Source organism: Anguilla anguilla, chromosome 6 (assembly GCF_013347855.1).
Source record: "Anguilla anguilla isolate fAngAng1 chromosome 6, fAngAng1.pri, whole genome shotgun sequence".
In the NCBI taxonomy this organism is placed as follows: Eukaryota; Metazoa; Chordata; class Actinopteri; order Anguilliformes; family Anguillidae; genus Anguilla; species Anguilla anguilla.
The window spans coordinates 53,846,266-53,866,796 of record NC_049206.1 but is presented as its reverse complement, the minus strand read 5'-3'; the positions used below and the strand labels follow the sequence as shown (position 1 = coordinate 53,866,796).

The 20,531-nt window shown below is 48.1% G+C and overlaps 1 protein-coding gene across 2 annotated transcripts in view; it reads left to right on the top strand.

The window, feature by feature from the left end:
- The window catches only part of galnt14 (UDP-N-acetyl-alpha-D-galactosamine:polypeptide N-acetylgalactosaminyltransferase 14 (GalNAc-T14)), a 74,953-nt gene that overhangs the window by 41,852 nt on the left and 12,570 nt on the right, over window positions 1–20,531 (top strand). For both annotated transcript variants that reach the window (XM_035423281.1, XM_035423282.1), the window contains exons 4-10: window positions 3,114–3,181; window positions 3,367–3,432; window positions 7,293–7,414; window positions 9,104–9,191; window positions 10,059–10,143; window positions 14,404–14,507; window positions 18,110–18,236. In XM_035423281.1, the coding sequence (XP_035279172.1) occupies window positions 3,114–3,181; window positions 3,367–3,432; window positions 7,293–7,414; window positions 9,104–9,191; window positions 10,059–10,143; window positions 14,404–14,507; window positions 18,110–18,236 (660 nt within the window). The remainder of the gene's footprint in view (window positions 1–3,113; window positions 3,182–3,366; window positions 3,433–7,292; window positions 7,415–9,103; window positions 9,192–10,058; window positions 10,144–14,403; window positions 14,508–18,109; window positions 18,237–20,531) is intronic.

The following is a 20,531-nucleotide window of genomic DNA, read 5'->3' as shown; positions in this document are numbered from 1 at the left end:
CCATTAGAGACAGACCACATCTTTTTACGAGCGCGGAGTGTCCCCGAGTGAGAAACGGCCCAGGAAACCGTCTCGCGGCCAGGCAGTTTGGGACGATTAAAAACCCCACCGCTCCCAGTTGGTTTCCTGCCTCCGTTTCCTGGATGGCTTATCCTTATTGGCGCAGTCTGTCACTCCGCCTCAAGTACCTGCGCCGCCGCGGAAGAGTGCCTTGTGCCTACAGCCCCCCGACACGTCCGCGGGCTGCTTTCCCTTTTCGATTTTACAACTCGGAAGTCTTTGGGCTGCGGCGTGACGCAGTGCGGTTTCCTGTAAAAAACATTTTTTTAAAAAACGCCTGCGCTCAGCTGAAAATGCCCTCCCTGTCTGGTTCTCTGTCTCTGTAACTTTAGTTTGTGTGTGCGTGTGTGTGTGTGTGTGTGTGTGTTTATACATAGTCGTTCCCGCCGCATGCGAGGACCCGCTCGGCATTGTGGGTAAGCGTCTCCTGAGGTAGCGCGGTCCCCGAGGCCCGGCGGCGGCGGCGGCTCTGTGGGAGGGGTTTAATTAGCCCCTCAATCTCATCGCTCCCGGCGCATTTGTGTCACGCCAGCCGCCGTGTGACACGACTTTAATTATGTTATCCCCGCGAGCGGCGGCCGCCGGTGACTCAGCTCAAGGAGAAAAGAACGACGCGGTTTTTTTTTTTCTCTTGCGTAAAACGTGAAGTCTTCCAGGTGTCTCTCACAGGTCGTCCGTTTGTTTGTCCGTCCGTCGTGCTTGGGTCCGGGGAGAGGAGGGGTTGCGGGGATTCGGTCGGGTGCTAGAGGCCCCCGGCGCCCGGGCCCCGCGGATCCTCCCGCCGCGACCTCCGCCGTCCCCTAGACTCGCCCCGGCGGCGGGGACACTGGAGGACCGAGCCGTGATGTAAAATAGGTCTGAGATACGGGGCCCCGGGCCCCAGTTTGATTTGTGTAAGCGCTGACAGAGGCCATTACCGCAGCGGAGCCCCCAGAGGTGCGGGGGGGGGGGGGGGGCCACGGCCTGGAAATCCTTGGAAAGCCTGGCTCCTCACTCAGCACCGGGAGCCATAGATTAAGGCCGCCGATAACTGCGGTGGACTGAAGGAATACAGAGCGGAGGCCCGCCCTTATTCTCGCTCCCTGGGGGGGGCGGGGAATATGAACAGGGCGTGCGGTCGTTTGTCACGGGCTGCAGAGGGACGCCATATTTTACTTTTCTCTTTGGAGATCCCGGAGGTCCCTTTGCTTAAGTGTCGTTACGGGCCAGAAGGTGACCGTAACTCCAGCAAATGGTTGGCGAAGGCTTCATTAGCAAGCGGGGGGTCAACTTCCGTAATGTTTCCAACCCACACTTTTGAGGATTAATTCTATTACCTGGCACAAAAAAAATCCCCTATATTTTAGTGAACTAATGCATTAATTAGATTTAACTTTGCGGAGAGCTTGTTCCACATGTCACGGGGAAGAGCGGTGAAAACGTTTAGTTCTAATGAATGCCTCCCACTCGGAATTGCTCGCAAATCAAATTAATTTGGGAACGCGTCTGATCTGAAAACCGAAGCACTTCAGCTCGTCAAAGACCCTTTCTCTGTTTGTTTAATTAGTTTAAGACTTCAAAGTCGCAGTGCACCGAGTGGCGTGTAGGCCAATAAACACCGCGTGAAATCGCTGTAACGACCTTGTTAGAACAGAAAGTGAGACATTTTTTCATAGCTTCTTTGGAGCTTTTTGTAGCGCTCGACCTCGGGCTCGCAGCTAGCTCTGTGGATCACATACTGTACTTCTTTCGTCGCTGCTTTATATAGTTATAGTTATTTTCATATGCTGAATTGAAGCTGAGCGTGATTGTACTGCATCCACAACATTAGTTGTGTGCTGCCCTGTGGATGTATATTTAAGTGTCTTTTCAATAAGAAACTATGATGAACATTAACATAAAGGGAAACTTTGAAATGTTCCTTTGAAATGGGAACCAGTGAAGAAACCCTAAGACACCAAAGGCCTGGTTTTTAATCGTCAGATGTTTCGCCATTAGACGTTACCGTATCGCTGCCTAGCAACGTTTGGTCCGGTAATTAAGAGCTGAAATCATAGTTGTCTCACTGTGGACGCTTCCCCCTTTTTTCCAATAGAAAAGGATTTCTGTCAGGGGCTTTAATAAAGGCATGGGGGTACTAAAGGAGTGATGGAGTGTGTTGACGGTGGAGAGAGAAAGAGAGAAAGAGAGAGAGAGAGAGAGAGGGACACAGGGAGGCGAAATGATGAATGTCCCTGGTCTGCATGGCGGTTGGAAAAAAAGCGGAATCGCACGTCTGACAGCCGCGCGATTATTCACGAAGACAGGGGGCGCCGAGCGAGCACCGCGCGACCGCGGGGAGACGGCTTCAGCCAGCCGCGCAAATCGCCGCCGATGTTTACAGAGAAACTTTGCAATTAACGCGATGTTCCAATGATTATTTCGCTATTCGCTAACGTACTTCTGGCCTATTAGCGGTCGGGGGGATTGCGCTATCGATCGCCGAGGTATCGAGCGCGTTGTTTCACACACCGGCAATTTCCAGGAAGTCGCGTCGGCCGAAAGCGAAAGTAGTTTTTTGCGGCCGAGCGGCCTCACGCGAACGCGGAATGAAAAATTAAATGGAATGCGGGATCGAGGAGCCGTGGGGGCGTCCGGGCTTTGAAACTCGAATTGGGGTGAGGTACCTCTGGCTACATCCTCACCCCCCCCCCCCCACTTCCCCATCCTCCCTCTGCACCTGCAGATGATTGCTGTTCATGTGTGCTGAATAAAAGAACATTCTTCTCCTTTAGGAAGTTATTTATTCTCGAAATAAGGACGCCTCAGGTTAATCCTTCAATTTTCTCTTTTAAAAAATGGTTTCCGAAGAGGGCATTGAACTGATGCCCGTTTTTCTTAAGCATATTTGTTTCTCTTCTTTGATATATTTATCCTGGGAACGCATTTTTTTTCTTGATTCAGTAAAGAAACACATGCTTTAAAAAAAATGGTATAAAGTTTTTTTTTTATTTAATAAGAAATTACTGAACACACGTAATTGTAGCTAGAAATGAAGTAATATATTTGAGGTTTTTGTGTGTCTTCTTTTACAGCGTGCTCAATCGAACTCCCGTTCACCTAATTCACGAGATCCTGCTGGTGGACGACTTCAGTGAAGACCGTGAGTAGCCTGTGGTTCTGAGGAAGATCTGTCACTGTTACAACATCTTTATCTTTCACATGAAACGGTCCCTTCAGTCAACCGCCGAATAAAAGGACCCGGTTCTTCTGCGTCTTTTGTGTTAACGTTCGCGTGTAACGTGCGATGTGTACGTCACGCTCACTCTGAATGATGCCTTCTTTCAGCTGACGACTGCCTTCTTCTCACCAAGTTGCCCAAAGTGAAGTGTCTTCGGAATGAGCGGCGAGAAGGTACACAAATGGATGTGTGAGCGTGTGTGCGCTGGGCTTGTGTATGTGCACGTGTGTGTGTGTGTGTGTATGTGTGTGTCTGTGTGTCTGTTTACATAAAAACACACCATGCCCCAGCAATATAGATCTCTACATGCGTGTGTCTGTTTAGCTAGTGACACCACGCATGTTGTGGTATCTTAACCATTGCTTGGGCCAGCCCACCTGGCCCGCGGTGATCAGGTGCAGCTTAAGCACCCTGTGTCCATTTCCAAACCCTGAACATTGCCAGTCCCCATGTATCAGGCTTCAGTCAGGCCCTGGGGGTCAGTGTTATTTCCACAGCTGGAAAATCCAGGTCTGGAAAGAAATAGTCCTCCCCAGTATTTTGTTCCAGTCTCCTAGATTTGCCCTAGATCTTCTGCCAGGAGGTAGAGCTAATTAGTGAAATCAGCTGGCTGAGCTCATGGGTGGCAGTAACACATGGCAGGACTGTCTGACACCTGGACATCCACCCCTGGTCTGTTCCATATTCATATAGTTAGTCACCATATGAGCTTGTAAAAAAAAAAAGATCTATGTTGTAAAAATACTAACGTTACACAATATGAATATAATTCGCTGCAAAACACTTGTAGTTGGCACGCATGTATAATGGTTGTAAACCTGGCTGTCCGTTTCGTTGTTCTTAAATATCTTTAAAACCTCTGCTGGCTCTGATCAGTTGTTTTGCAGGACCTAAATTGCAGGACCTAAATTTGAATTTGCTGTAGTTGCCTTCATTATGCTGGCAGAGAATCCGGGAAGTCCGTCGTTCTGATTCGATTAAAAGTTGAAGATGGCGTAGTGCGGCGTGTCGATACGGATTCCACTAAGTGACGGGGCAGCGCTGATTTTGACGGGCGGCGGTCCTGCCTTTTCTGATGCGTCAGCAGTCAGCGCCGTTAAGCCTCTACACGAGAAGGCAAGGTCAGCATTTGGAACGGTTTGTCTGTGGATCGGTGTCAATACATCGATTTTGAACGAAGCGTCTGTAAATGGCATTGCGTTGGCAGCAGCACATTGCTTTCTCTTGAAACACTTCCCTCAGCTGAAAACTTTCTCGCCTCATCGATGTTGCAGCAGTATATCCGTCTGAGGCCCGGCAGAAAAAAAATTAAAGTATTACATTTTTTTTGACATAATACAAGAGTCTTGTATGACAAAATCAAAGATATAATTTCTTTCATTTTTATTGAATGTCAATTTATAGTGAAGGTTTCAGCATAGTAGAATATATGGTTCTTGAGATTGAGACCAGATTCCCTACAGGGGACAAAAATGAATTGCCGCATCTTAGGAGAATATGTCATGATGTTTATATATGATATTTTAGTTGTATTTGTATGTTGATGCAACTTATAATATCACAAAGTGCCATTCTGTATTTAATTTGTATTTAAGCAGGAGTAATTTCTTCTTTGTCTTTTACAGCTACTTGTAGCTGCAGTACCAGCACACTGTAGCCTGGCAGCTGCTATCCAGTGTTCTGTACATAACGCATGTTTTATCTCAGGATAGTCAGTATTACGCAGATAAGGAGATCGGTGTAAAAGGGATGTGTGAGTTCAGCTTTGAAATTTCCCTTCACAAACTAAGATAACGACACATTTTGTGGCTTGCTATGGACACTGTCTCTGCATAGGGCCTACTCAGGTTTAGTATCCTGGTTCTTGCCTAGCACAGAACTGAACCTGCATGCATGCTTCTGTTGGGATGTTGCTGGGCTGGACGGACACTTCATTGAACTCTGACGAATGGTCTTAGATGCTCTCTTACATTGTATGTAGCTGAAATGCAAAGTAACGCTGTGTCTCTAAACTTCATAACTCCAGGCCTAGCGCTGATTCCGCAGTCTGGCGACTCCTGACGCAGCTGCCTACCCCGCCCCGCCCCCCGCCCACATCGACAGGATGCTATTTCAGGAGGGAACTCAGGAGATGAGTTTTAATCCTGCGCTTTATGAGCTGTGCCCACGAAAGATTGATCTGCGCCTTTCATTAAGGGGAAGCCTCCCCTTCGAATAAATCTCGATTACATCACAGGCGGACAAACGCTGGTGTCGGAGCCGCAGTGTGGCGGGGCGGGGCGGGGATTATGTTGTAAACCCCCCTGTATGGGGAAGGCCGGGGGGGGGGGGGGGGGGGGGGGCATTAGGACACACGGTATGGGAAAAAAAATCAATCAGTTGATAAAGCATTTCAATAACAGTCTGGCGAAGGAGAAGAAGAAGAAGAAAAAAAAATACGTAGCTTGCACATCTGCAGACGGTATCGATCGGCCCTCTTAAGAAATGCTCAGCAGCTCTCTCCGTTGGCCGGCCCCTTCTGCGCTAGATCAGGGGCCTGCGTGGGGGACGGGGCCTTGGGGAGGGGCTTTGTTTAATGTACGACACTGTTTACAGTTTAATGAAAGCCCCGTTTGAGAAGCTCTCCGCGGCGCTGTCGCCGCTCCGCGGGTCGGCCGCTTCGTTACTGATGGCCTCCCCGCGTCCTCTCATTTCGGTCTGAGGTGTTTTTGAACGCCGCGGTTTCGAGGGGGCCAGCGTGACTCCCCGACTGTCAAATGAGCTGGGATGCGTGCTGGTTATAAAATGAGCTTTTATTAAATAGAGTTTGTTTTTGTCGTTTTGTTTTTTTTTTTTTTCCACATTTCTTCGCCGCGGTCGGCTCTAGATCGCGCCGGGCGGGTTTGACCGAAACGATAACGCGGCTTTAAGCGGGGATTCGCAAAAAAAAAACACACAAAGCCGTTAAAACGCCACAGGATTGTTTTCGCTCGTGCGTACCCACGATTTATAATGAGGTAGGGACGAGATTGCCAGGAATTTCGACAAATTGCAGCGTTGCGGCGGTCGAAAATAGCAGCCGTTCGTTTGCATTCTCGCACGCTATCCGCATGCTCCGTGCCTCGGAGAGGAGCCTCGCTTTTGTCTCAAATCAGCTGTAAAAAATAAATAAATAATAAAATAAAAATCATTAGCAGCTTAATTTGATCGTATCGTCCCGCGTACCCAAGGCAGGGTTTCCCGCGTAAATAATGGACATCATTATGCTGTTCACCTGTCTCGGCGTCCTCGTCCTGTGGCTGGTTTGATTGAGCTGTCTCTGTCGCTGAGCCGCGCGGGAGGTACGCTTACGCCCTGATGTCTGTGTGCACTTAAACAATCCCACAGGCCTCAGCTGAGCTGCAGAACTGGAGAAGCGTAAGCCATTTAAAAACGGATTGTCTCTTTAATACCACGTACAGCACGCCTTTATTAACTGGAGGTGAATGTAGTTAATAAAGGCCTTCCTCTGTTCTTGCGTTCTGAACGCTGTCTGCTTTCACCTAGCAACTGCGAAAAGGGGGGGGGGGGTTATTTACCCACCCCAAGAATAAAGTGTTATTGAGGATGAAACGATGGGATTTTTTAATTGGCTGTAGTAGCACTGTGGTGCCAAAACGTCAGACAAGTCCTGTGCTTTTTATTTTTTTTTTCGTCAGTGACTTTCCCACCAAAGCAAGGAACTATTGATCTAACCATTTAATCCAAAGCAAAAAGGCCTTTAATCGCTCAGCCCTCTCAAACATCCTGCGTCCTCTAGATGGGTTCTGTGCCTGCATCCTTAATTGCTCTTTCTTTTAATGAGATGCAAACAACCTTTACACATCTTGTTAATGCATGGGGCGAGCAGGGCCACCGTGTTGTCCACAGCTAATGATTTCCTCTTTATTTGGAATAATAATAATGATAATAATGTTTTTGCTCGCATACATGGAAGGGCAGGGCAGTAGATCATGTCATTGCGGACACAGAAGCAAAAAGAACAAGGTGACCTTTGACCTCTTGCCACATCCAGGGCTGATCCGGTCCAGGGTTCGAGGTGCGGATGCTGCTCGGGCCGGGGTCCTGACCTTTTTGGACAGCCACTGCGAGGTGAACAAAGACTGGCTGCCCCCACTGCTCCACAGAATAAAAGAGGTACGCCCCCCCCCCCCCCCCCCCCTTTCCCTCAGCGTCTGACAATTGGACATTTTTCTGAGCAGCTGTCCCCCAGGCCTGTTTTTACTTGTAGAATTTTCCAGAATTTCTTTCCATTCGTGATTGGCTGTCAGGCCACTAGTAAACCATCTCCCGAAACTTGAAAGAGACCTATTATCGCAGTTATAGTAGCTTCTAGAAACCGACTGCGATGGGAATAGACTGACAATATTCAGCACTCTGACAATTTGCAGCAGCGCAGTCATTTTTCATTCCTTGTTGACAGGCCAGGAACTAAAACACACCCTGCCGTGTAGAAATGACGAGGGTACAGTCCACAGAAAAGATTTTATAATCCGTAGCCTGTGCTGTGGACTGTTCTGGAAAATGCTGTTTTAAAAAAAAAAAGTGCAAGAGGTGAGGCCTATGCGCAAGCATTAACGAGTGCATTTCAGCCTTTTTCTCGAAGTCACGTCTGGATCTGGTTCAAGCTGATCTGACTGTGGCTCGAACATCAGTTTTAATTTCCCGCAGCCGGGCATCGCTGTCAAACTATCAAGTTGTGTAATCTATGCGTTATTATAGGAATCCCTTTTTCTTCGAGCGGTCGATAATGTGGAGAGTGAGAGGCATTGATTTTTACCAAGGAGTTATGCACCAGTGTCCGCGCGCACGTGTATTTCTGTACGCATTATTTATCGACCCACGCAAAAATACGCACGCACACAAACACATATACATCATTAGCGTGACGCGCCCTTGTTTTGTAACCGACGGCTCTTCCCACGGCAACATGTTTCTCGCGCGGCGCGGCTGACGTCGCGTCTGCGAGCGGAACCTTCCAGATCACGCGGCGGCGGCCCCTCTGTCGGTTTGGCACGGGCCCCCCCCGCTAGCCAGCCAGACGCCGCCGACTCGGCGAAGAGCGGGGCTCGTCTTCGCCTAATTAGCCCGAAAGACGCGGAGCGTCCAACCGTCGCGCTCGCGGGCTGAGTGTGTGGGGTAGAGGTGTGGGGGCGGAGCATGTCAACGGAGGAGAGGAGGGCTGGCGCGTCTAATTCGGGAGCGTTGGCGAAGCCGGGGGCGGAGTCTGGCCGAGCGCGGCTATCTCCCGCTGCCGCCGCCGCCGCCGGCTCAAGCTGTCCTGCCGACTGCCGTCAAAGGCTTTTTTTTTGCTTTTTTTTTTGCACCCCTCTCTCGCTTCGTGCTCTGACTCAATGGCGGGTGTCAAGATTATTCATAATCTGATTCTGTCTTATTGCCTCTATTTTTGCTGAGATTGATGGGTAACGGTCTTCAGCTTAGGCTGACGATAAAGGTCTATCAGCTGTCTTCTCTGCAGATGTATAATTAAGGGGAAAAACTTAAAGTAGAAATTTAATTAAAATGATGTCCCATAATAGATGAGTGTGTTCCATGCCTAGACCAAAACCTTCCTTTCAAAATTTTTTTTTGTATAATGGTGCACAAGCATTAACTCTTTGAAGGTTTTTAGGATGTTTCAAAAAACACGTTAAATGTAAAAGTCAGTGTTCTAGAACTCCTTTGCTTTCAATTAGTGATTGTTACATCAGCGTTACAGTGTTCACTTACGGACATTCTAATCACATATTTGTGACCTCACGCCTTGAAGGGTTAATGCGTGTTCTTGAAACGCTGGTGACTCCTCCTCTGTTCTGCATGTTTAAGGACCCGACGTGCGTCGTGAGCCCGGTCATCGACATCATCAACATGGACTCCTTTGCCTATGTGGCGGCCTCGTCAGACCTGCGTGGAGGTAAAGCCGCCCCCCCCCCCCCCCCCCACCCTGAACTCTCCCTTCCCCTGCCAACATGGTACAGCGGTAGTGATGGACAGGCAGTTCCAGGAAGCCAACCCGCCACTCTCGGCGCAAACTTCTCAATTATTCACGACGTCTCAGTTCGTAACGAGGAAAAGTTTCGGTGTCGATGGTGCCGCATGGACGCCCCTGAGGTGCGGCGTCGATCCCTGCTGCTGCAGCGCGCGGCGTTCCCGCCAATCAAAAATTCAGCCCGCCCCGGCCGCCCAGATGTGCTGGAAATCTTCAATTAAGCGCTTAATTAAGCGATTCAACAAATAAAGCGGAGCTCCTCAAATATACGGGGTGATCTGAGTAGCGTGATAGTTAGGGAAATGGGCTTGTAACGAGGAGGGTGTATATCCCGTTCCCAGGTGGGCTGCTGTTGTCGTACCCCTGAGCAAGGTACTTAACCTGAATTGCTTCAATAAATATCCAGCCGTATAAATGGATTGTAAACTAAACGGATTTAAGCTGCGTAAGTCTCTCTCAGTATGGGCGTCCCCTGAATGTCTAAAATGCACAGGCAATGAGTAAAAGTAAGTATTGGGATTCATTATTAGCACTTTAAAAGCCTATCTGTGTGGTGGGGAAAAGTTGTTTTTAGCTGATGGCCTGTGCTAATTTGTGGTCATGTTCTTCATGAGATTAACAGACCGTGTGATTGATGAAGTGTGGTCTCTCTGCAATTACACCCTCATCACCTAGGTCACAGACTCCATTTCCCATAATCCCTTGGCTTTGAGTGGATTTAATCCCTCCTCCCTAGTCTGCCCTCTCCATTCCTGAATCTTGGCTCTAACGGTCCATCCCTCTCGACTGCAGGCTTTGACTGGAGTCTGCATTTCAAGTGGGAGCAACTGTCTGCTGAACAAAAAGCCAGGAGAGTCGACCCCACCGAACCCATCAGGTAAGTGAGTGAGGGCACACAGACTGTCAGCTCAGTGGCCAGCTGCTGGGCCAAAACCAATCCCGGCCTTATTTTAGGGAGGGAGGGGGGGAGCAGCCAGGGGCCAATCCCGCCTTTTTACGAAAACTAGACCAGAACGACATAAATCCTCTCCCAGTAGCCTTCATTTTTTCCAAACTGCCACACCGTGATGTAAAGTCCTCGCCGGGGATGGAGAAGTTTGATAAAGAAAAGCAGCTGGAAGAAGCGGCATGGCCATTGATCTTGGCAGGAACACCAAGGTGCATAATGAGAAAAGTCACCCGAGAAGAAATGAGAGGCAATTAAGCAGCTTCTCAATATCTCCGACGCCAGGATCCCCCCCCGTTCTATTAAACAGCGGGCCAGCGCAGGAGACCATCGTCTGATTATGAGGCCTGAGCCGCGGCACGATTGACTGAGCTCCCCCGCCTCTTTTTGATTATTACCCTCTTCCTTTGAGACGCGGTTAATGCCGGCTCATTCCGCTTAAGGAGGGGGGGGCAGGTTAGTCCTCAGCCGTACGGGAAAGCAGAGGCATCCTCGTCGGGGGGGTGGGGTGGGGTGGGGTGGGGGGGGAGGCGAAGCTCACCGAACGGCTTAGGATGGCGGGCGTTCGGCGCGGATGACCGTCTCTCGTCGGCGAGATTGCTTACCGCGCGCGGCTCGCCGTCCCCCTGACAGCGCGCGTCAGTCACGGCGATCCTGTCGGCGCTGCGGAACGCCGACGACAGCGGTTCCGCGCGGGAGAGAGAGAGAGAGAGAGAGCCGTCCGGCCCCCGCTCCCTCTTCATGACATCGTCGGACACTGATCCTTCTGATTCTGTTTGCGGATTAGCAGCGTCGCTCATCCAGCCCGGATGGTCACGGAGAGAGAGAGAGAGAGAGAGAGAGAGAGAGTTCCGATTAGGGGGCATTAAGTGCACCTTTCTGTATCGGGAAAAGAGAGAGGGATATCCGCGGTGGATTTCTGTGTTTCTGTGTCGGGAGAAGAACGTGGGATATTTGCGCATTTTTCCTGTCGGATAAAGTCGTGTTTATGGCATATTTCTGTGTGAGCGGGAGCATGCAGGTTATAGTGCATTTCTCTGTCAGAGAGAATGATGTTCATGGTGCATTTCTATGTCAGAGGGAAAATGGGGCTATATTGCATTCCTCTGTCTGGCAGGGAGAGAGAGTGATTTTTTTATGGTGCATTTATATGTCTGAATGGGAATGACAGTGGTGGTTTATTTCTCTGTCAGTGAAAAAAATGGGCACTGCGGTGCATTCGGCTCCCGTGTCAGAAATGGGCCGCCGCCGCGTCCATCGCTCGGACGCTCATCTTCGTCCACGCCGCGGCGCGTTACCGGGAGCCGCTCGGTTCCTCATGGACGTGCCTTGGCTGCCATCCGTCGGACGTGCCGAATCCAGGCGTTGCCACACCCGGTTCCGTCCCCTGGTCTGCCTGCTCTCCCCCGCCCCTCCCCCCCCAGCCCAGTCCTCGGCCCCCTCCGCTCCCTCACCGGCTCCACGGTGATGCCGGCGGTGTGTCTACAAAATCCGCCAAAAGCAGGGGCAGGCGAGCAGCTCGACTGCGGAGCGTTTTTAGACCCCGCCCCCACGCCTCACATTATGGCTCCTCCCCCCACAGCTCACGTTTAGGCTCCACCCCCACAGCTCACATCTATACCCCGCCCCCACAGCTCACGTTTAGACTCCTCCCCCACAGCTCACGTTTACAGCTCACGTTTGACTCCTCCCCCACAGCTCACGTTTAGACTCCTCCCCCACAGCTCACGTTTACAGCTCACGTTTGACTCCTCCCCCACAGCTCACGTTTAGACTCCTCCCCCACAGCTCACGTTTACAGCTCACGTTTGACTCCTCCCCCACAGCTCACGTTTAGACCCCGCCCCCACAGCTCCAGCGCTCGAGGCTAGTTGGTGCGGAATGGCGGGCAGTCGGGGCTGTTTATCAGCGAAGGAAGCAGAAGCCGGGGGGAAGACTGGCACGGCCGTGACTGAGACGAGCTCACGGGGGATGAGTGTGGAGGGAGGAGGGAGAGCGTGAGAGAGGGGGCACAGATGGCTGGCTCGGAGCTCGAGTGCGTGCGTGTGTGTGCCGTGCGTGTGTGTGTGCGCTCGTGTGCGTGTGCGCTCGTTCGCACGCCTACAGATGCGCGCGCGGTCGCCCGCGCGGGGTGAGATGAGCCGTGAGAACGGCGCGCGCGTCTGGAGGAGCCGCTCGCCAGCCGCTCTCACCCTCGGTAAGACTTTCCGCTGGCGCTCTGCCCACCTCCCGGGTTGTCCCAGTCCCGCGGGGGATGGCAGAGTACGCTTTTAATGCCCCCTTCAGCGAAGGAGCGCAGGCGACGATCACCGCAGCGAAAGAGGTTTCCTCTTCCTCTTACAGTAGCGATTCTCAGGTGCGTTCGTACTGCGGTTAATGTGTGCGGGGAAGTGATGGGTAGATAGACTCATTTAGCCACATTCGGATTCCAGCTGAAGTAATGGTCGTGGTTAATAACACAGAACTGAGCTCGGCCCAGATGAGGAGAACAGTTTGCATCAAGTGCAGAGTCTTGGCTTCAGGAGCACAGTCGGGTCTCATCTTCCACTGCACAGCCCTGTCATGCCCCTGTTGTAGGCTGTGCTTTTCATAATTTTTTGTATAATTATTACATATTTTAATTTATATGTAATACTTTTATTTAATTGTTCATACATGCCCCACTGTCTGATCTAACCGTGCCTGTTCCACTCCCATGAGCCACTGCAGTAGGGTCTCCAAATGGGAAAAACAACTCTAAATGGCGTGAGCTTCGTGATACATTCAGCCCCCCCCCCCGGGTCTCTAAGCGGCACCCGGCTAAGCTTTTTTGCTATTTTGGCCTCCTTTTTGAAAGCTGTATTTTTACACTCGGGCATTTTTTTTTGTGCTCAGCCTGGCAAACACACGCGTGGCAGAGAAGAACAAAGGAGGCGTTTGTTAGGAACAGCGGCGGGCCGCGGCACCACTACCCGTGTCAGAGCAGCGACGGGAGCAGCGGCGGCTGCCCCGGGGAACCGCTGCTCGGTATCCAGGCGGTCTAATTTAATGAGCCATTACGCCGGTCAGCTCTACAAACGGACCGTCCAGAACCGAGGGGGGGGAGGCGGGGGGGGGGGGGGCGGGGGGGTGGGGGGGGGGGCAGAGGCCGTATATTTGTCTCCAGCCCCCCTCAGAACGGAGGCAAAGTTCATGTTTTGTACGGTCGGGGGGTTGGCAGTTTATCAGATGTCAATGTGTCTATTAGTTTCTGCCTTTTACGGTATCGCCCCCGGACTCCTCCAGAGGAGTTATAAATAACGCCAGGTTGGCGGTTGCCCCGGGAATCAATTCCCGCTCTTTCTGCTCTTTCTCCCCCCCCCCCCCCCCCCCCCCCCGACGCCATTGGTCGGTCCGAACGAGACGCGCCAGCGAAGACGGGGAGAGGCGGGAGGGAGAAAGGAAGAAGAAGAAAAAAAAAACGTGTGAAGAAATGAATTTGTAAGAGCAGCTTTCTTCGCCCGTGAATGAACAAAGCGGATTTTTTTCGGGTGAAGGGAGGGAGACGAGGGCTTTTATTTTGCATTATTTGTCTGCAAAAGACGGAATAAAAGCACGGGACCCGAAGAGCATCGCCCGTCCCACGCCCCGGGCGTGTCCGCCCTGTTTCAGGCCGAATGAGAAAGGCTCGTGTTTCTGTCCTCGGATAATGAGGATGTATCTTCTTACAGGTCTCTGTAGCCCCGCGCTGCTGGCTGTGCTCCTGTAGCGTAGCCTGGCCCTTACGATGCAGATCATTTACACTTCATTCAGTGCTCGAGAGTGTCTGGCTTTACTGAGGAACGTGGGAAATGTAGAATAGAACTGTGTGCAGATTAATGTTGAAAGATTAAATGGAATCAAAATTATTAGAATTATGAAAAATTCATGTTGGACAAAGTAGTTCAACTGAGATTTGGATTTCAGTCTAATTATGATTATGATAGCTATTAAAGGCTCTGATCGGGTTGAGTATGTTTTTGTGCCCTGTGTTTTTCTATTTGTTTACAAATTCAGCGCCCAATGCGTTCACACTGCTGATGTGTTTGGCTGCGGCTTGTAAAACATTACAATGCAGAGACAACAGCTGCTGGAAATGAGCTGCTTTCAAGGTCCTGTCATTTGAGTAGGGGAGAAATCATTAGTCATGTGTTTTGCGAGCCAGTGTGGTATTTCGAGTTCTCTCGCCTACAGGACCCCCATTATTGCCGGAGGCCTCTTCGTGATTGACAAGTCCTGGTTTAATCACCTGGGGAAATATGATACTGCCATGGACATTTGGGGTGGTGAGAACTTTGGTGAGTTGCCTGACTGTCCACGAGCCCCCTTTGAGAGAGAGAGAGAGAGAGAGAGAGAGAGGTTTATGGGCGATCAGCTTAAAATGTCACGATCAATAACTTTCAATGCCTTGAATGTTAATATGCTATTAGAACATTCTACTGTATGAATGCATTCTATGTCAAGAATGTATGAATGTATGTACATTTGATCCTTAGAAGACTCATATAAATGATGTAAGTGTTGAATTAACAGTGAATTTTGCTATGAAATTGATATGAAAGAATAATCTTGAAATTAAAAAAAGGGTGTATCACGTTACGTCAGGGCATCCACTGTCCAGCGTGTTCACTCAGCGAGCGATTCCCAGAAAATATTCATAACTGTGGTTATGAAAGGATTTCCATTTGCGGGCGGGAGAGGACGGTTTTATCGTAAGGTGGATCCATTTCAGAAGCGATAATCTGTTCTTTTTCACTTCAGTTACTCTCCTGCCAGCGGTTAAGGAGAGACGTAGTGCCAACGAGCGATTCTTTCGAGGGGGGGGGGGGGGGTTAAAGACGGACGCAGATGGTTTAAAAGCTGTGCGGTGACCCAAAATAAATGACGGTTTATCCATTACCGCTTTCCACGAGCGCTTAATGTGATGAATAGATCGACAGGGATGCAAAATAATTATCGGTTATGGACCAAGCTTGTGTCAGTGTCTGTGCTGGGTGAGGCGTGCTCTTCGAGTGACTTTGTATTCAATCTGTTGGATTTTCTCATTCTGAAATGTTTGCAGAGCGTTGCTGTAAGGTTGTTGCGCAACGTTGTCTGCGCTCTTGTAGATTCTCATTGAAGGGATTGCCAAATCATTTTCACAGAATAATTTGTTGTCATTTGAGAGCGCTGGTAGTTTTTTGAGTTCAAGTATTGAAAACGTAGTGCCTGTTTTCTGGGTTATATTTATTTTAAGTGCCTCCGACTGGCACATGGATAACATTGAACGTAAGCAATCACTTTTTTTGTTTACACGATTTTCTAAAAATGAGTTTTTTTTATTAATGAGAACTTTTAGGTTGGACTAGAGAAGAGTTTGTTTTGTGTTAGATTGTGATTTATGGTTTTATTGATTTTTTCCACTGAATTTTTGAGGTCAGAGAGATTTTGGTTTGTTGTTGGAGCAATTGTGTTTTTGATGGATGTACTCATGAACAGTGGGTCCCTAATGGAGATTTTTCTGCAGTTAGCTCGCAGTGTCTGACCTGAAATGTTCTTTTTGGCTTTGAATCTCAGCACATCAAAACTGTGTTGCCAGAAAGTGAGATAGAAAATGTGGAAAAATTTTGCTCTTACAAGATTTTTTGCTTTTTCGGTGTCTGTGGGACTGCAAGTGACTCATGGTTTGAAATGAAATCTTTTAATCTCTAGTGAGGCAGATATTGGTTACTAAGAAAAGCTAGTTCAGACATATCACAGTCATTTTGATTTGTGGATATTACTTTCATTGGTGACAGTGTTACAGTAAGTTTATCTAGGTTATATTTGAATGTCTTTCTAAAAATTCTATACATGTGAGTTGTAAGAAAATAAGGAATTGATCCTAACAATGATGTGTATACACAGATATTAGGAATATTTTTGGTTGCATGCATCTTTTAACATTTCAGGAAGGATAGGACTTTGATGCTACCCTTTCAGAAATGCAAACAGACTTTTCAGACTTTGGATTTTCAGTCTTATCAGTTCATACGGCACATTAATTGGACATTAAAGTGATTCATTTCAAGCTGAGAGCTTGAGGGATTCTTTAGAAAAATGTCATATCCTGTTTCACTTGCATACACACCCACTTTAAGAATTCTGGGCCCTGGGTTCTGGGTTTTTTCTGCGTATGAGCGAGAATAGAAAAAGAGATTCATTTCACCTGTTTCTTCAATACTGTGAATAGTTTCGCTGGAAATGTTTTTTTTGCTTAGTGCCAATACTAAAGTGCATTACTTCAACACTCCCACTCCCTGGCCACCCATGCAATCACTCTCTGAGAGTGTGCAAACGATCGCTTGCAGAAGATGGCTAGTTGCTAGGGAGCAATTTAGAACGTGACCTCCGTGCCCCCGATACATCCTACCAGGACGGGCTCCTGTCCTTCGATTTTTAAATGGGTTTGTGAACGTAAGATTTATTCAAGTTAAAATTTTATATATCAGGTGCTGACGTTGTGTTTGGTGAACAGACATTTTTACCACATTCCTGAGTAAAATCCAGAAATGCGAGCAGTATCAATTCACCGTCTTGCCACAATAAGCCCAGAAGCACAGTGAGTTGGAGTCGTCCTGTTGCCTGGTTTGTGTTCCCTCTCTGTTCCCCTGTATCTCATGTTGAGCTCTCTCTGGCGTCTTTGTTGTTGGATGCTTGTGGCTCACGGCTCCCGGTGGTCCCTTCTCAGAAAAGAGCTTGGACATCCTTCCACAGCCGGCTCCTGTGGAACAGACGCCCCCCCCCCCCCCCCCTCGAAACCCCTATCTTGAGGAAAATATCGGGGGGCTCTGGGGAACTCAACCTGTGCCTGCGCGTGAGCATGAGCGTTTGGCTGATCTATGTGTCAGTCACAGGTAGAGACTGAGGAGCAGACAGAACTGCAGAATGTTCTGTGTCTCTGCGGATGGGGATGCATACAGCTCCCAGGGTGGAAAAGGCACAGAATGTAGTGGAGAACTTTCCGGAAATGGACAGATTGCTAAGCTACACATAGCCTGCCAGGCAGATAGACTTCTTTTATGTGGGCTTGTAGAGAAAAATTAGGTACGCGTGTGTGGTGCTGGATCACACCGTGCAGTGGAACACCCATCTCTATCCAGGTCATTGTGTCTCGAACTGTAATCAGTAGTGCTGAATATTAATCAAAAAGCCTGATGTGTGTTAAGAGATTCTAACACCTTACAGGCCATGTGTTCTTCACACATAGTAATGCCTGAAACCTGAAAGAGACCAGATAATTACAAATTTCTCCTTTTATTCTCTGTATCTGGTTTCAGCACTGCGATTGTGTTACTGTCATTAAAGGAAGCCCTTGTTTGCCTGCTACATAATATTAAAGCCATGGAGAATTGTGGTCTGATATTCCAAGCTGTTAAATGTAAGTCTTGTGTAGGTGTAGGTAGACTTTATCCATAAATACTGATCTGGGATCAGCATCAGAGGTTTGCATGGTAGTTACAGTTGGGGTCAGAGTTGTGTTAGCTAACCCTGGACCAGAAAAATCTACCTGGAGTTCTTTTCGAGGGGATCATTTACTTGATGGATAGATTTCCATTGATTTCCTGTTCATTATGTAAGCACTTGTTCTCCCAGTATCTAGCACACTCTAAAGCCCACATATCCCCTAAGAAGAAAAACTTAAACTGCTCACACACAGAGGTGTGTGGGGGAGGCGAGCTGGCTACCTGCTGTGATGCTGCAGTAAATGCACTCCCCCCCCCACCCCCTTCCTGTGCTCCCAGGAGAACGGGCCTGCGCTCTTCCCGATTGGTTCCCTCGCAGGCCTGGGCTCCGCGCGGCATGGCGAGGGTGTTGACCGCGCCGGTCTCTATAACGGCGGTAATGAACGGCTGCTCTCTCCCGCGTCGGTCCCCTGCAGAGATCTCCTTCCGGGTGTGGATGTGCGGAGGGAGTCTGGAGATCATTCCCTGCAGCAGGGTCGGCCACGTCTTCCGCAAGAAGCACCCGTACATCTTTCCGGAGGGGAACGCCAACACCTACATCAAGTAAGTTTGGCTGTACCCCCCTCTATTCCGGCACAATGCCAGCCCACATGAAAGCAAGAGAATAAGATGGGTGCCTAAATCCAAAAAGCAGTATCAGCAAAGCATTAAAGTCTTATCCCAAGATATACATTCCACATTTAAATGTATTTGTTTGGCTGATGTTTGTTTTTTCTCAGAAATCATTATGGCGAACAGCACCATCGCAAGTGCAAATAACAAGGGCAACTACAAAGTATGGTCCTGTTGTGTAGAGTAAATTGCATTGTGGGGCAGTCACGAGCCAGCAAAAATGATGAATGCGTAACACCGCTCATGACGTGTTTGAGAAAGAGAAGCGGTTTGCTGGTGGTTGTTCTTGTTCTTATCAGTCTGCCCTGTTCAACTGTGCGCTCTGGGAGAAATCAGAATGGAGCCACTTCTATTTCCAAGAGGAGAATTTGGACTGTATATCTGTCGTAATTCATATTTATATGTAAAACTACCTTGCAGGAGATTTAAGTAGCACAGCTTGCGTACGAGTAGAAAGTCTTGCAGAGAACATGGAAGGTAATTCTGTATTCTATTTGTTATGTAAATCTCAAATTAAATTTAAGCAAGGCCCTGAAATGCACGAACAATAATTTCACTTTAACAAACCCATTCTATTCAGTGTATTTTTGGAGGAAGTTTCTATTTTACTGAAGAGTTCAACCTTGTAAATGACGTTCTGAAGAACTTGGAGAGTTTAAATCATATTTTAAAAGGACCATTCCTTTCTGTGATGGTTTCTTATAATCAGGTGACAACCTTTTAAAATAAGTGGGCCAGAATTAGAACCTATTTTTAAATCATGTATTAGGCTACTTAGAATTTTTTGTCGCAGCAGGTATTTGAATGAGGGTTTTTATTCCATGAAAAAGAATCTTTTTTTGCAGTGTCCAACCCTTTTATGGTTATTAAATATATTCTGAAAATATCCAAATATGTCATAAATTCAGAAATAATCACTTGACATAAGTGACAATGGACGAAAGGTTTTATATTATTGCCAGCTGCCTATTTATCAGTTCACCTGGCAGAAAGAGGTACATCTCAAAGTTTACAGTTGACAATATATGTAACATGAAGAAGTTATATATACATAGCAGTACGCAAGCATTGACACAATTTTTGTTGTTTTGGCTCTTTAGTCCCGCACATTGGATTTGAAATAAAACAGTGAATGTGAGATTAAATTTCAATCTGTCAGCTTTAATATGAGAGTATTTACATCCATATTGGGCGATCCGTGTAGGAATTAAAGCTCTTTTAAGACATAGAGCCCATTTTAGGGGAGCAAAAGTATTTGGATAGTTGGCTGCTTAGCTGTTTCTTGGCCAGCTGTGTGTCTTGTCTTTGCGTCATTAGTTCATGCAAAAGAAAGCTTACAAAAGGTCTAGAGTTGCTTCTAATGGTGTGGATTTCGTATTTGGAGGCTGTTGCTGTTCTCTCTAAATAAGTGTCACTGCCAGTAAAGTTGGCTATCACGAGGCTGAAAAATCCATATAAATCAATCAGAGACAGACCAAACATTGGGTGTGTCAAAACCAACTGTCTGGTTCATTGTTAAGGAGCAAAAACACACTAGCGAGCTCAGCAGTAGCGACTGGAACTGGTTCACTTGTCTTCATTTGATGGTGTGACAGCAGCAGGATGAATTCTGAAGTGTACAGAAACATCTTATCTGCTCAGACCCAACCAATTGCCTCAAAACTCATTGGACAGTGCTTCACCTTGTTGCAGGACAATGACCTCAAACTTTTAAAGCAACCAAGGACTTTCAAAACGTGGCATGTTCTCTGACTGGCCACCGCGAATCCTTCTAAACATGCATGTTACTTCCTGAAGCCAAGATTGAAGGCAAAATGCCCCTAAAACAAACAGGAGCTGAAGATGGCTGCAGTACAGGCCAGATAGAGCATCATCAGGGAAGATATCCAGTGTCTGGTGCACTTTAAACTCATATTCATTGTTTCATTTCAAATCCAATTTGCTGGAGCACAGAGCCAAAAAAAAAAAAACTAAAATTGTGCCACTGTCCAAACACTTACACACTGCACTATATATGCTATATGGTAAATGAACCTTCTTATAAACATGTTATAACATATAGATTCCTCTCAACTGAAATCTAGAAAACCGTATGAGAAAAGGACCCTTTACATTTGATCACCATACCAAATGAACACGGAATTAATACATTAAAAGCTTTATTTGGCACATTTCACTTCTTTTATTTGTGAAAACGAGGTGCTTTAGACAGCAGAGCCCACCTGT